General features: G+C 42.2%; 1 protein-coding gene across 2 annotated transcripts in view; it reads left to right on the top strand.

Annotated features, from left to right (window-relative positions):
* The window catches only part of LOC121561837 (protein furry homolog), a 162,554-nt gene that overhangs the window by 65,467 nt on the left and 82,221 nt on the right, over positions 1 to 14,866 (top strand). For both annotated transcript variants that reach the window (XM_045213239.1, XM_041874281.2), the window contains exons 28-32: positions 1,100 to 1,260; positions 7,237 to 7,347; positions 8,392 to 8,546; positions 9,983 to 10,082; positions 11,902 to 12,073. In XM_045213239.1, coding sequence (XP_045069174.1) covers positions 1,100 to 1,260; positions 7,237 to 7,347; positions 8,392 to 8,546; positions 9,983 to 10,082; positions 11,902 to 12,073 — 699 coding nt within the window. The remainder of the gene's footprint in view (positions 1 to 1,099; positions 1,261 to 7,236; positions 7,348 to 8,391; positions 8,547 to 9,982; positions 10,083 to 11,901; positions 12,074 to 14,866) is intronic.

Raw genomic sequence — 14,866 nt, 5'->3', positions numbered from 1 at the left:
TTCTCAACCATATACAGTAACATGCATAGTGTACATTTCCCACACATAGTAAGAATGAGCAGGCCCATTCCCAGGAGCCATGTCCTGACTCTGTCTCAGGCTCCCTCCTTACTTTTTGTCTTTGTGATTAACTAAAGTTTAAAAATATTTAACTATGTTCAACCTATAGTTTTAGCTTATAGTCTACTTGGGAGTCTACTGAAAAATGGCCTTCTTTCCTGCCCCAATGTCTGCTTGGTCTCCTTTTCATATCATACCAGAACCCCCTCTTTATCCAAAACAGCCACCCTCCCTGGACCTTGAGCCATTATGGTTTCTTCTTGTGGCTTTGTGTATGTGGCTATGTGTATCAGGTCATAGTGCACAAACAAGTGATAACGTTAGTTCCATTGCTATTTCTCTCTCCACCCAGCTGCACCCTTGGAAGATAGTAAAAGACAGGATGAACTGAAAATACTGTGGTCACTGAGGCTCTTTGTCTAGGATGAACTGGGAAAAAAACTGTGGTCATTCTGAGGCTCTTTGTCCTGACCGTATGACCAGGTTACTCAGAAGCAACAAGAAACAATACAGGTCTATACAGGTCTATCTGTTCCTGAAGTTTATCTCCATCCCATGTCATTGACTACACACCCAGAGCAGCTGCAGGGAGCTAGAGGGAACCATCCTTTTCTCAGAAGCACAGCATTTGCACTAAAGAAATGTCACTACTATTTTTAAATTGGTTCTTAATCCATTGGCATATAGGGCATATAGGCATTTCATTCTACAACATGCGTCATTCATATAATTGGTTTGTTATGTTATCTAAGTAGTTAACTAAAAATCTCCAATAAGGGCCAAGGGGAAGGGACTGGTTTGGGATTCAACTCTTAGTCACTCAGTCCCATACAGTAGCAGTTTGTAATGTCCCAGGGATTTTGATGTCCACATACTGTTCTGAGAATGGGACTAACAGGGCAATTTTACTGTCCTTCTCTTCTTTCTCTTCTTTCTCTCCGTCTGCTCTCCTCTACTCTCCTCTCCTCTCTGTTTCTCCCACCCTCTCTGCTCCCCTGTGTCGTCCCCCCCTCCCATGTGCCCTCCTCTTCTCCTCCAGTCCACCACCGACGCTTCCTGTTCCCGCAGCAGAGCCTAAGGCACCACCTCTTCATCCTGTTCAGCCAATGGGCCGGTCCCTTCAGCGTCATGTTCACGCCTCTCGATCGTTACAGTGACAGGAACCACCAGATCACCAGATACCAGTACTGCGCCCTCAAGGTACATCAATCAATCACATTTGTTATTTGTATAGCGCTTTTACTAAACCATTTGTCACAATGTGCTTAACAGTTTTATCTGTTTTGTATTTACTTTAACTGTACTGTATATAAGAATATGAATATGTACAGTATATATACACTGAGTGTACAACACATTATGAACACCTGCTCTTTCCATGACATAGACTGACCAGGTGAATCCAGGTGAAAGCTATACTCACTTGTTAAATCAACTTCAATCAGTGTAGATGAAGGGGAGGAGACAGGTTAAAGAAGGACTTTTAAGCCTTGAGACAATTGAGACATGGATTGTGTATGTGTGGCATTCAGAGGTTGAATGGGCAAGACAAAAGATTTAAGTGCCTTTGAACGGGGTATGGTAGTAGGTGCCAGGTGCACCAGTTTGTGTCAAGAACTGCAACGCTGGTGGGTTTTCCATGCTCAACAGTTTTCCGTGTGTATCAAGAATTGTCCACCACCCAAAGGACAGCCAGCCAATTTGACACAACTGTGGGAAGCATTGGAGCCAACATGAGCCAGCATCCCTGTGGAACGCTTTCGACACCTTGTAGAGTCCCATGCCCCAACGAATTGAGGCTGTTCTGAGGGAAGGGGGGGGGATGCAACTCTATATTAGGAAGCTGCTCTTAATGTTTTGTACACTCAGTATATGAATAGTGTGTAAATAGCATTTTTGCTGTCTTTTGGGGTCTTTCCTATATTGAACTCTTATTTCATTTGATTTGATTTGAATTGAATGTAATATCTTATGTTGTTCTTGTCTATTACTGTTCTGTACTTTGTCATCTATTAGTATGTTTTATGTGGAGCCCAGGAAGAGTAGCTGCTGCATGAGCGGTAGCTAATGGGGATCCTAATAAACTAAACTAAACAGTAACCCTGCCTAGTTCCCAGAACAACCAAGCAGTAGCACAACAGCAATGGAAAACTCAGTGAAAGAAATCCTCCTTTGGCTCTATCCAGTTGGCAAAGTGGAAGTGGTTGAAAAGACGTCAGGCTGACATTTTTATGTGATGTAATAGTTAGGTTGTGTTCTATTGAAAAAGGACAAAAGTATTTTTAGTGGACAAAAAAAATTGATCTACCTGGTTGTAATCTGACGTCACTACAACCAGATAACAAAATATGACGTTTCCCAGGCATTTTGAGGACGCCAGTAAAAATATGTTTTATCTGGTTGTAATCTGTCCTTCTGGGTATCGGGTTTTAGTTCAGAGTTGACCATCTAGGCCAGACAGTTGTCCACTTACATGCAGTAGTACATAATCTCTCCAGCCCACTTCCTCTGAACTCCAGAACCTCTTATTCGAATTAACACCTTCCCCTCTGTGTTAAGAGTTGTTAGGTTCTGACAAATACACAGTAAGAATGCACAGACTTCCACGGAAAGCTCAAACCAAGTTTATTCACCCAAAGGGTCAACCAACTGAAAGACAAAGACATGTTTCTACCAGCACAAGTATATATAACCCTATTTGGGTGAAGTATCCTCCTTCCCTCTAAACATTACATGTTTATTGCTAGGCATGAAGTTAAGTGATGCAGGCAATAAACTGTTCCTTCTCGCTTAATGTGACCTGACCTGACCTCAACCCCCTTCCTCACTACTCCACGGCTCTCCACCCTTATCAGTGAATGTAATTATGTGATTGCCTCTCCTTTACTCAGTACATTCCAAAGCCCCCTGGCTCCTACCCAACCTTAATTGACCTCACCATATACATTCCTCCTACAGATAACCATTAACTTCTGGTGTACAAACCAGACTATGACACTCCTCCTTTCTATAGGATAACTGATGATTAACAATAGCATGTTCTGACACACTGTACATGTCCTGCCTTCCCCTCCCTTACTGACATGATTAAAGATCTTTCAAGTTTATAAGTAAGAACGCATCAGGGTTAAAGTACATATTGTTCCACATGGGAGATTTCCCTGGTTCTACAGCACTACTTATAAAACATGTGCTTGGGAAATGATCCGGAAGCGAAGCGCTGGATGTGGTTTTAAGTTACCGTACGATGATGCGGCAATGTTCATTTGCAGCTTAGCCAGTGCTAAATTTAAACTTTTCCCGGCTGCCGCTAATTTTGACTCCAGTCCAGACAAACACTGGAGTCACCCATTTTCTAACTTTATCCCTCAACTCCACATATAGATTTAAAAGCCGTACCATATGGACCAGGGGCAATTTATAGCTGGAATCCAAACCATGTCAAGACAACATAGAATGCGACGTTTCTAAGAAATGTTAGGTTATAAATGTGATGCTGACCAAGCCTATGTTGGGGACATTCCAGTCCAGTTGACTGACTCTTTGCAGTGTGTCTTGGCGCAAAGGGGGATACACCCTTTAAAGTGATGTCATCGTTGTTGACTGATCTACTCCAAACAAAGACTGTGACAGGGAGACCATCTACTTTGCATGGAGAACTGCTGGAAATTTCTATCAGCTTCTGTACCAATGGGTCACCCCATTGTCCCAACAGGCTTTGGAACACTATCACTGTGCTGTTGGGAGGTACACTCTTAGAAAAAAAGGTGCTATCTAGAACCTAAAAGGGTTTTTCGGCTGTCCCCATAGGAAAATCATTTGAAGAACCCTTTTTGGTTCCAAGTATAACCGTTTTGGGTTACATGTAGAACCCTTTCCACAGAGGGATCTACATGGAACCCAAAAGGGTGTTACCTGGAACCAAAAAGGGTTATCCTATGGGGACAGCCAAAGAACCCTTTAGGAACAATTTTTTCAAAGAGTGTAGCTTGTTCTAAGTTCAATAGCGCAACGCTGCTATCAACGGATCCTGTGTGCTGCCGTTGCTATTGTGGAAAGCGTGTAATTTCAGTCAATTCCGAGCATTGAAAACAATAACCTCATAATATGAGCTAGTAAGATATTTTTTATTATTTTCTTTATTTCCTTCATAACATGACTGCAATTCATCCCTGTGGGTGTCTTTTTCAGAAACGACAAAGCAGTCCTGAACAGCAACCTTCATGGTCAGTGTTAGGACCCATGGTACAAAAGCTAAGCAGTACTTTGAACCACCCAACCTTAATGGTTAGTGCTAAAACCCACTGGGTGATGGTACAGAAGCTGCAGTGCCTTCAGAAAGTATTCATACCGCTTTACTTATTCAAAATGTTGTGTTACAGCCTGAATTCGAAATAGATTCAATCAATTTTTTTCTCACAATATCTCAATATGACAAAGTGAAAACATGTTCTTTGAAATGTTTGCAAATGTATTGAAAATGAAATACATAAATATCTAATTTACGTAAGTATTTGGACCCCTGAGTCAATACATGTTAGAATCTTTCTACAATATTTGTCCATCTTCTTTTCAAAATTCTTCAAACTCTGTCAAATTGATTGTTGATCATTGCTAGACAACCATTTTCAAGTCTTGACATAGATTTTCAAGCAGATTTAAGTCAAAACTGTAACTCGGCCACTCAGGAACATTCACTGTCTTCTTGGTAAGAAACTCCAGTGTAGATTTGGCCTTGTGTTTTAAGCTATTGTCCTGCTGAAAGGTGAATTCATCACCCAGTGTCTGGTGGCAAGCGGACTGAACCATGTTTACCCCTATGATTTTGCCGGTGCTCAGCTATATTCCGGGGGGGGTTTTATCCTGAAAAACAAGCATACCCATAACATGATGCACCCACCACTATGCTTGAAAATATGGAGAGTGTTACTCAGTAATGTGTTGTATTGGATTTGCCCCAAACATAACACTATGTATTCAGGACAAAAAGTGAATTGCTTTGCCAAATTTTTTGCAGTATTACTTTAGTGCCTTGTTGCAAACAGGCTTCCTTCTTTTCACTCTGTCAATTAGGTTAGTATTGTGGAGTAACTACAATCCTCAGTTTTCTCCTATTTCAGCCATTAAACTCTGTAACTGTTTTAAAGTCACAATTGACTACAGCTCAGCGTTCAACACCATAGTGCCCTCCAACCGAATCACTAAGCTAAGGACCCTGGGACTAAACACCTCCCTCTGCAACTGGATCCTGGACTTCCTGACGGGCCACCCCCAGGTGGTAAGGGTAGGTAACAACACATCTGCCACGCTGATCATCAACACGGGGGCCCCTCAGGGGTGCGTGCTCGGGTCCCCTCCTGTACTCCCTGTTCACCCATGACTGCATGGCCAGGCACGACTCCAACACCATCATTAAGTTTTCCGATGACAGTGGTTGGCCTGATCACCGACAACGATGAGACAGCCTATAGAGAGCAGGTCAGAGACCTGGCCGTGTGGTGCCAAGATAACAACCTCTCCCTCAACGTATTCAAGACAAAGGAGATGATTGTGGACTACAGGAAAAAAGGACCAAACACGCCCCCATTCTCATCGCTGTAGTGGAGCAGGTTGAGAGCTTCAAGTTCCTTGGTGTCCACATCACCAACAAACTATCATGGTTCAAACACACCAAGACAGTCGTGAAGAGGGCACAACAAAGCCTATTCCCCCTCAGTAGACTGAAAGGATTTGGCATGGGTCCTCATATCCTCAACAATTCTACAGCTGCACCATCGAGAGCATCCTGACTGGTTACATCACTGCCTGGTATGGCAACTGCTCGGCCTCCGACTGCAAGGCACTACAGAGGGTAGTGCGTACGGCACAGTACATCACTGGGGCCAAGCTTCCTCTATACCAGGCCTCTATACCAGGCGGTGTCAGAGGAAGGCCCTAAAAATTGTCAAAGACTCCAGCCACCCTAGTCATAGACCGTTCTCTCTGCTACCGCACGGCAAGCGGTACCGGAGCGCCAAGTCTAGGTCCAAAAGGCTTCTTAACAGCTTCTACCCCCAAGCCATAAGACTCCTGAACAGCTAATCAAATGGCTACCCAGACTATTTGCACTCTTTTATTCTTCTGCTACTCTCTGTTTATTATCTATGCATAGTCACTTTAACTCTACCTACATGTACATATTACCTCAAATACCTCGCCTAACCTGTGCCCCTGCACATTGACTCTGTACCGGTACCCCCTGCATATAGCCTCGCTACTGTTATTTTACTGCTGCTCTTTAATTATTTTTATTTTTTACTTAACACTTATTTTTCTTAAAACTGCATTGTTGGTTAAGGGCTTGTAAGTAAGCATTTCACTGTAAGGTCTACACCTGTTGTATTTGGTTTCCTACCTCTCCAGCAACTGAGTTAGGAAGGATGCCTGTATCTTTGTAGTGACTGGGTGTATTCATACACCGTCCAAAGTGTAATTAATAACTTCACCATGCTCAAAGGGATATTCAATGTGTGCTTTTTTAATTTTTTACTCAAGGACCAATAGGTGCCCTTCTTTGCGAAGAATTGGAAAACCTCCCTGGTTTTGTGGTTGAATCTGTGTTTGAAATTCACTGCTCGACTGGGGGACCTTGCAGATAATTGTATGTGTGGGGTACAGAGACGAGGTAGTCATTCAAAATCATGTTAAACACTATGCAACTTATTATGTGACTTGTTAAGCAAAGTTTTACTTCTGAATGTATTTAGACTTGCCATAACAAAGGGGTTGAATACTTATTGACTCAAGACATTTCAGCCTTTCATTTTTAATACATTTTACAAATTTCGAAAAACACAATTCCACTTTGACATTATGGGGTATTGTGTGTAGGCCAGTGACAGAAAATCTACATTTAATCCATTTTAAATTCAGGCTGTAACACAACAAAATGTGGAAAAAGTCAAGCAGTGTGCATACTTTCTGAAGGCACTGTATAAGCAGCACTACCCAACCTTTATGGTTAGTGCTGGAACCCACAGGGTGATGGTACAGAAGCTATACAGCACCCAACCTTTATTAGGGACGAGGTGTCTGAAGTCATCCAGAGTTTCAGCACGGGGTTGGTCCTACTGCATGTGGTGCGTGTGTGCCATGTCCTACTGTTTCTAGAGTGGGTGTGTTTGTGTGTTTCTCTAGGCCATGTCGGCGGTGTTGTGCTGTGGACCTGTGTTCGACAACGTTGGACTGTCCCCAGACGGATACCTCTATAAATGGCTGGATAACATACTAGCCTGCCAGGACCTACGGGTATGTGATGTGGCCAATCACACACACACACAAACACCCACACACAGTGTTAATTTCCATTGAAAATCCTATTTTCCCTAACCCTAAACCTAACCCTTACCATAACCCTAACATTAACCCTAACCTTAACCCTACCCGTAACCCGTAACTCTAACCCAAACCCTAAACTCCTAAACCTGACCACTAACCCCAACCCTAATTGTAACCCTAATTGTAACCCTAATCCTAAACCTAATCCCTAATCTTAAAATAGCCACACACACACACAAACAATGACCCAAATAGCCCTCTGATAGTTTGCTTAGTTTCCTCACAGTAAAACAACATCAGCTCCTGCCAACTGTTCCCTATTGTTTTGATCAGGTGCTGTGAGGCAGTGAATGGTGTCTTTTTGTCTCAGGGTACATTTGCTCAATTATTTGTCCATTTAACATGACTGGCTGGATTAAGCATCTGAACCCTCTCTGTATATGTTTGTTTTACTCCCTCATTCAAAGTTGACTTTCAGCTTGTGTCCTGGTGTTTAGTGTTTACATAGCCTCGTCCCAGATCTGTTTGTGCTGTCTTGCCAACTCGTATGGTCATTGTCAGCTATACAACACAAACAGATCTGGGACCAGGCTAGTGTTTACATTCTTTAACCTTGGAATGAACAGTAAAAACTGGGCATGTAGCCCAGAAAATGTCATTAATCCTGCTATGACAGTTGACATATAGCTTCTACTACCCTTTCAGACTAGTCTTACTAAAGGCTTTAAAAAACGAGGAAACCTTTTACACCTCAAAGGCATTCATCTTTCTATATGGATATACTGTAGTATGGAATATTTTGTCTAATGAGACTTTCCCTCCTCCATTTGTTATTGCAGACCAACATCCCTTGTGATTTTAATCAAGTTCAACTTTGCTCGTATCACCAACGGTCAAATCGTCATTGAAGATGCATGATTTCTCTGGTAGTTTGGTAGCTCAAAGTAGTTGATGGTGGTCATATACACAGGCACACACACACACTCGCACTGACCACCTGTCATTGACCTCTAGGTTCACCAGCTGGGCTGTGAGGTAGTTATTCTGCTGCTGGAGCTGAATGCTGACCAGGTCAACCTGTTTAACTGGGCGGTCGACCGCTGCTTCACCGGCTCCTACCAACTGACCTCTGGGTGTTTCAAGGCCATCGCCACCATCTGTGGCAGCAGGTAGGAACTACAGACATAACCCTTCTAATTCAACCATCTCTGGCACAAGTAGAACATTAAGAACCATTGGATATTACTGGTAGGAAGTAGGAACCACTCAAATGTCACCTTCTGTGGCAGCAGGTCCTAACTAAGTTAAGAACCATAGACATCATTGGTAGGAACCGCTCTACCATAGACATCATTGGTAGGAACCGCTCTACCATAGACATCATGAGTAGGAACTGATCAAATGCCCCTCTCTGTAACATAACTCATCCTTACACTTCAAATACTGAACTGAAGCATCACTTTTGGTGAAATATTCTGTAATACTTTAACCTGCTGGTATAATGCTTTATACAGCATCTTTTGACCAATGGGTAAAATAATATGTTAATTGTGTAGATACATGCTCCCCTAAGAAAACCAATGGTTCAAACCTCATGTCTGTATCATAATCCGTTCAAAATGTATTGGAATTTTTACCGTTGTAGGATGGCCAGAATTAGGGTGACTAAATCAACGGCCAGAGAAAAAAAGTGGTCAAAAATCAGGAAATTTTTATTTCGTCAGCTAGGCTGGATTCTGTGCAAGAATTAAGACTACTGGCTACCTAGGTTCAAAATGTACATAGCTGGCTACCTGACAGGCTCACATTCCCATTGAACTCGTAATCTTTCTTCTCGAAATCCGCAGGACAAAAAAACAATATAGAGGTAAGATGGATATTGATTTTGACAGCAGTATGATATTTTAGAATATACTTTTCATATTTATTCGAAATTCCTGTTATTTTTCTACGATTTCTTACCAAAATAAGCTTATCTCTGTGAAATTTCAACAGAGCACTGAGCGTATACCAAGGTTTTTATTTTCAAAAACGTTTACATTTAATTCAGCAATCGTCATGCTAATTTAGCTTTTTGCGACCCGCGGAAACAACTTTGAAGACGACCACCACAAAATGTAAAATCCTCAAAAGTCTTTATGAGAAAAACCTGCACCACTATGTCAACAGAACTCGGTGCTTATTATCGGATGTATTCGTTTACGAAATACCACTTTTTGGATATAATGTTAATGATATGTTAGAGAAGATCCCACTGAACGATTCAGAACATGAATAATCATATTTGTCTTGATAAAATGTATTTTATAACATAATGAAGTGAAATTTCATCACCAAAGCGCGCTTTTACCCACTCTAGGCAGAATGGGTGGACACCATATTAATACCTTCTCAACATAGGTTATGTCTGTATGTTATTTCAACTGACTTTTGTTTTCTTCTCAGGATCAATGTGAGATGATTGAAGACATTATGATATACCTGTCCAAGACACATCTTATGATGCATTATAACTTCATCATAATGCATTACACCTACAAGCTTTATTAAGTACTGTAAAGTGTTACCAAATATTATATTCATGTTGATTATCGTTCACTTGCAGAAACTATCCCTGTGACATCGTGACTTTGTTGAATTTGGTGCTCTTCAAGGCATCAGACACCAGCAGGGAAATTTATGAAATCTCAATGCAGCTAATGCAGGTAAGGACCAATTACACTGAGTAAAACGTTATTTGAATAGTTCGTCTATAGACCACTCAACAAACCAATACACTCTATAGACTCAATCAGTAGCATGTACATACAGTCGTGAAAAAGTAAATACACCCCCTCGAAAGTGGTCTTTTTATATATACAAAAATATACAAAAATGCTTTTTCCTTATCCCGAGTGGCGCAGCGGTCTAAGGCACTGCATCTCAGTGCATCTCAGTGCTAGAGGCGTCACTACACACCCTGGTTTGATTCCAGGCTGTATCACAATCCGGCCGTGATTGGGAGTCCCATAGGGCAGCGTACAGGGAGGAGGGGTTACAAATCCATTCCCAAGCAATTCAAAGTACATCATTCCACTGTCCGACGGCTCATCTACAAATGGAGAAAATTCCAGACCACTGGCATTCTACCTAGGACAGGTCGTCCCACCAAATTCAGCCCAAGAGCTGACCGAAAGATGCTCATAGAAGTCTCTAAGAACCCCAGGGTAACATCAAGGGATCTACAGGCCTCTCTTGCCACAATCAATGTCGAAGTGCATGAGTCAACTGTCAGAAAGAGACTGCACAAACATGGCCTACATGGGAGGTCAGGAAGGAAGCCTTTGCTCTCAAAAAATGATATGACGTTTGCCAGGCAACACCTGGGTAAAGACCAGAACCACTGGAACAATGTGCTCTGGACAGATGAGTCAAAGGTGGAGTTGTTTGGCCGCAATGCCAGACGCCATGTTTGGCGAAAACGAAACACTGCCTTTGAACAGAAGAACCTCATACCAACCGTAAAGCATGGAGGCGGTGGCATTATGGTTTGGGGCTGCTTTGCTGCCTCAGGGCCAACTTGCCATCATTGAGTCAACCATGAATTCTATATTGTACCAGAGAATTCTTGAGGAGAATGTGAGGCCATGGAGGGTTATGGAATGGCAGAGTCAAAGCCCAGATCTCAATCCTATCGAAATGCTGTGGGGGGACTTGAAGCGGGCTGTGCATGCAAGAAAGCCCTCGAACATGACACAGTTGAAGCAGTACTGTAAAGAAGAGTGGGCAAAAATTCCTCCCTGTCGATGTAAGAGACTGATAGACAGTTACAAGAAACATCTACATGAAGTTATTTCAGCCAAAGGGGGCAACACAAGCTATTATGGAATTGCATTTCTGTTGATTCTTGATGAATAAATGATTGCAAAGTATAATCTTTCAGTGTCATTTGTTAAATTAGGTTATCTTTATCTTTCAATAGAGTTGAAGTGAAGATTACATATCCATCTTTCCAAATATGTACTTTTCCAGGGGGTGTACTTACGTTTTCACATGACTGTAGATGGACTATGTAAATAACGTTTTACTGACCAATGTAATGAATGATATCCTTCCATTGTATACTGATAACAAGCTTTTTTCAGTTTACTTCCTGTATTGACAGAAATTAATGCAGGTTAATGTTTTTTGTCATGAACCTTGTTCTGGAAGCAGCTCTTCAGAGTGGTCACTAGCTGGCACAGCCACAAAGTCATAACATCTGATTTTAAACCTAACCCTAGCCTTAACCTTAACCACACTGCTAGCCCTAATGCCTAACCAACCTTAAATTAAGACCAAAAAGCACATTTTTGTTTTCAGGAATTGTTACAATATAGCCAATTTTGACTTTGCAACTGGCCCATCTAGTGGAAATCTCTCAGTTCTGCCTCAAGGACAACTCATCCCAATAAACGTCAACCTGTGAATTTAATTAGAATTGACCCCAACCCTGACTGATAATATCCTGGACTAAGAGTGTGTGTTTTCTTTCTTGATAACCAGATTCTGGAGACAAAGCTGTTCGTGTATTCCAAGAGGATAGCAGACCAGAAGCCCAGTAGTATCCTGTATAGGACCCACGGACGTCTGCCTCTCCTCTACAGCATCTCTCTAGCCCAGCTCTCACAGCAACTGGCTAGGATGTACCCCGAACTCAGTATGCCTCTCTTCTCAGGTAAGCTGTGTGTGTGTGTGTGGTACTCACGTAGTACTCACAAGAAAGTCATCTTCATTCAGCCGATTTTGCCGGCATCTTACCAGAATTCCCCCAGAAGCAGGCCGATGCAAATTGAAATTAACGTATACAAAATGACCTGATTTTAGTAATTTTACATATTACTATTATACATTTTATAGCCATCCACAAAGTTTAATTTTTTACCCCCTTTTCGTCATATCAAATTGGTAGTTACAGTCTTGTCCCATCGCTGCAACTCCCGTACTGCCTCGGGAGAGGCGAAGGCTGGCTGCGACACAGACGGGTATCGAACCAGCATCTGTAGCAACGCAGCTTGCACTGCGATACAGTGTCTTAAACAGCTGCGCCACTCAGGAGGCCCCCATCCACAAAGTTTTTAATGCTGATGAATTGCCTTGCACAAAGTATCAAAATACTAAAATACTACTTAAACAGGAAAGACTCAAGTAATACATTTGGGCCAGATAATTCGCACTGGAATCGGCCCGAGCTCAATCCCCGCATCCTAGCCATAATTAATACTGCCGAATGAAGTCTCACTCTCAGCCAAGTGCCCCGACTCTCAGCCGTAATCGGCCCAGATCCACTGTGCTAGCTGGGAACAGACAACGACAAGGACCGACGACGTTGAGTCAATACTCATAATCATAAAAATAAGTTTTGATCGGAGGTCGTTGTTGTTTCTTCAAATGTGCAGTTTTTCAACTGTGTTTCGGATACTCCGCTGTCCTGTCATTACCAGCACCTTGTAGAAGGCGCACTGCTGTGCACAGGACATTTACCTCATTGGTATTCAGCTATGAAATGTATATTAGCTTTTAACCCTTTTAACTTTTTCACATGTGAGTTCCAAATATCTCTAACGGTCGCCCCAGCGTGAGTTTTATGCACGTGATGTCAGAATGCACTCACTGTTCCAAAATGTGATTGTTACGCAACAGGACAGTAAACACACGCTGCCTGCTAATTATCTATAGGCTATGTTTCAACTTGTCAATTTCAAATTATTTTCTAACAAGTTTTATTTTCTAACAGTTTGAATTTAGGTGTGTTCCGCCTCCTCATTAATTCACATAGAAGTAGCCCATTTCAGTGTTGCGGACAATCTATGTTTGAGGCTTTACTGAGCCGGACAAACTTCTCTCTTTGAGGAGAGCCCAAGCACTTCCCTAGTGTTTCCGCAGATCAAGTTTGCAGACATTTGCGCAGTCTTGCACGAACTGGCACATTTTCTGGCTGGTATTTACAGTTTTATTCACATGTTTTCAAGTACTGGTGACAGCTAATGCATTCCGATTATTGCATAGATTGTAATGGACACCTATGATGTGTGTAAAATACTTTTTTGAAGGTTGTACTGATGATAATGAGCTAATGCTAAGCTATTTGCCAGCTATGTGTGGCGCCAGGTTTGTTGACATTACACAATGCATTTTGGGTGTCACGTAAACGTCTGTCAGACCAAATATGTTATACTGAGGTGAAGGAATGGTTCTCTCATCTTTCGAGTAAACTTGAATGAAGGAAAGTGAATGATCCTAGATGAGGGTCTGAATACTTATGTAAATAACGTATTTCTGTTTAGTTTTTTTTATAATTTAGCAACATTTTGTGAAAACCTGTTCTCATTATGGGGTATTGTGTGTAGATTGATGAGGAAAACATGTTTTAAATCCATTTTAGAATAAGGTTGTAACGTAACAAAATCTGGAAAAAGTCAAGGGGTCTGAATACTTTTCTGCCAAAACAGATCCTAGATCACCACATATGACATAATGAGCCTGTTTGTTTTACCCCTCCCTCTGCAGAGGACAACTTTACAGTCCCTCCAGGATTTAGCGATTCTCCGATTGCATTAGATTTTTTGCTAAATCAACCATTCCCCGTATGTGAAGCGCGTGCTTGCAAATTTGACCAATCACTGCACTATTACCATAAGTAACAGTCTGTGATGAGTGTGATTAGAAGGAGTCAGGCGCAGGAGCAGGGGCGGTGTGTTCATTAGGGCGATATGGGCGACGCACTGCCAAACGGGAAAAGGAAGGGATTTTTTTTCTAATCAATTATATCACGGCAACAGTAGTTATCAGTGTTCTAATCTAGACGTCTGATCTGCCACTAAATGTCCAATCAGGCTAAAGTCGTGCTTCAAATGGCCCCGCCCGTTTTGGGGCGATTTCAGTCAGGTTGAAAATCGCCCCAGAAGTCTCTCATTGACTCTCATGTAAAATATTATTTTTTCAAATATCAGAGCTTTCAATACAATCTCTATGGGTTTCTGAGGGCTTGCACTTACGCGCTTTCGTCATACGTAACATAACCATGAACGTAACTAAGAAAAGAGCGGGTAGCAGCGTCAATCAATTCACGTACTACTATCAAGATGGCTAGCGTTCAGTGCAACTCGATTGTCTCTTTGAAAGAAGTTCACATCAAAGACCATTCAAAACGAGCTACTGGAGTGTATGCTAGCGGTCATGAGGGAACATATTGTGGAGGAGGTGAAGTCGGCGAACTTCGTAGCTATCCAAGCTGACGAGACCACGGACGTTTCTACACAGACACAGCTGGTGCTTGTGCTGAGGTACATGGATAGCAACCACAAAGTGCAGGAGCGCTTTTTTGAGTTCCTTCCCATCTCGGAATCAACCTCAGTCTCAATCGCCAGTGTGCTTTTGGAGAGACTGAACGGTCTTTTTGCCGACGACGAGAAAGTCAAACTGTGGTGCACTGGCACTGTACCAGGTTCTCATGAGCTACAACCTCCAG

This window comes from Coregonus clupeaformis, chromosome 5 (assembly GCF_020615455.1).
Source record: "Coregonus clupeaformis isolate EN_2021a chromosome 5, ASM2061545v1, whole genome shotgun sequence".
NCBI classification, from domain to species: domain Eukaryota; kingdom Metazoa; phylum Chordata; class Actinopteri; order Salmoniformes; family Salmonidae; genus Coregonus; species Coregonus clupeaformis.
Note: the sequence above shows the minus strand (reverse complement) of the source record. Positions and strands in the feature narration are given on the sequence as shown.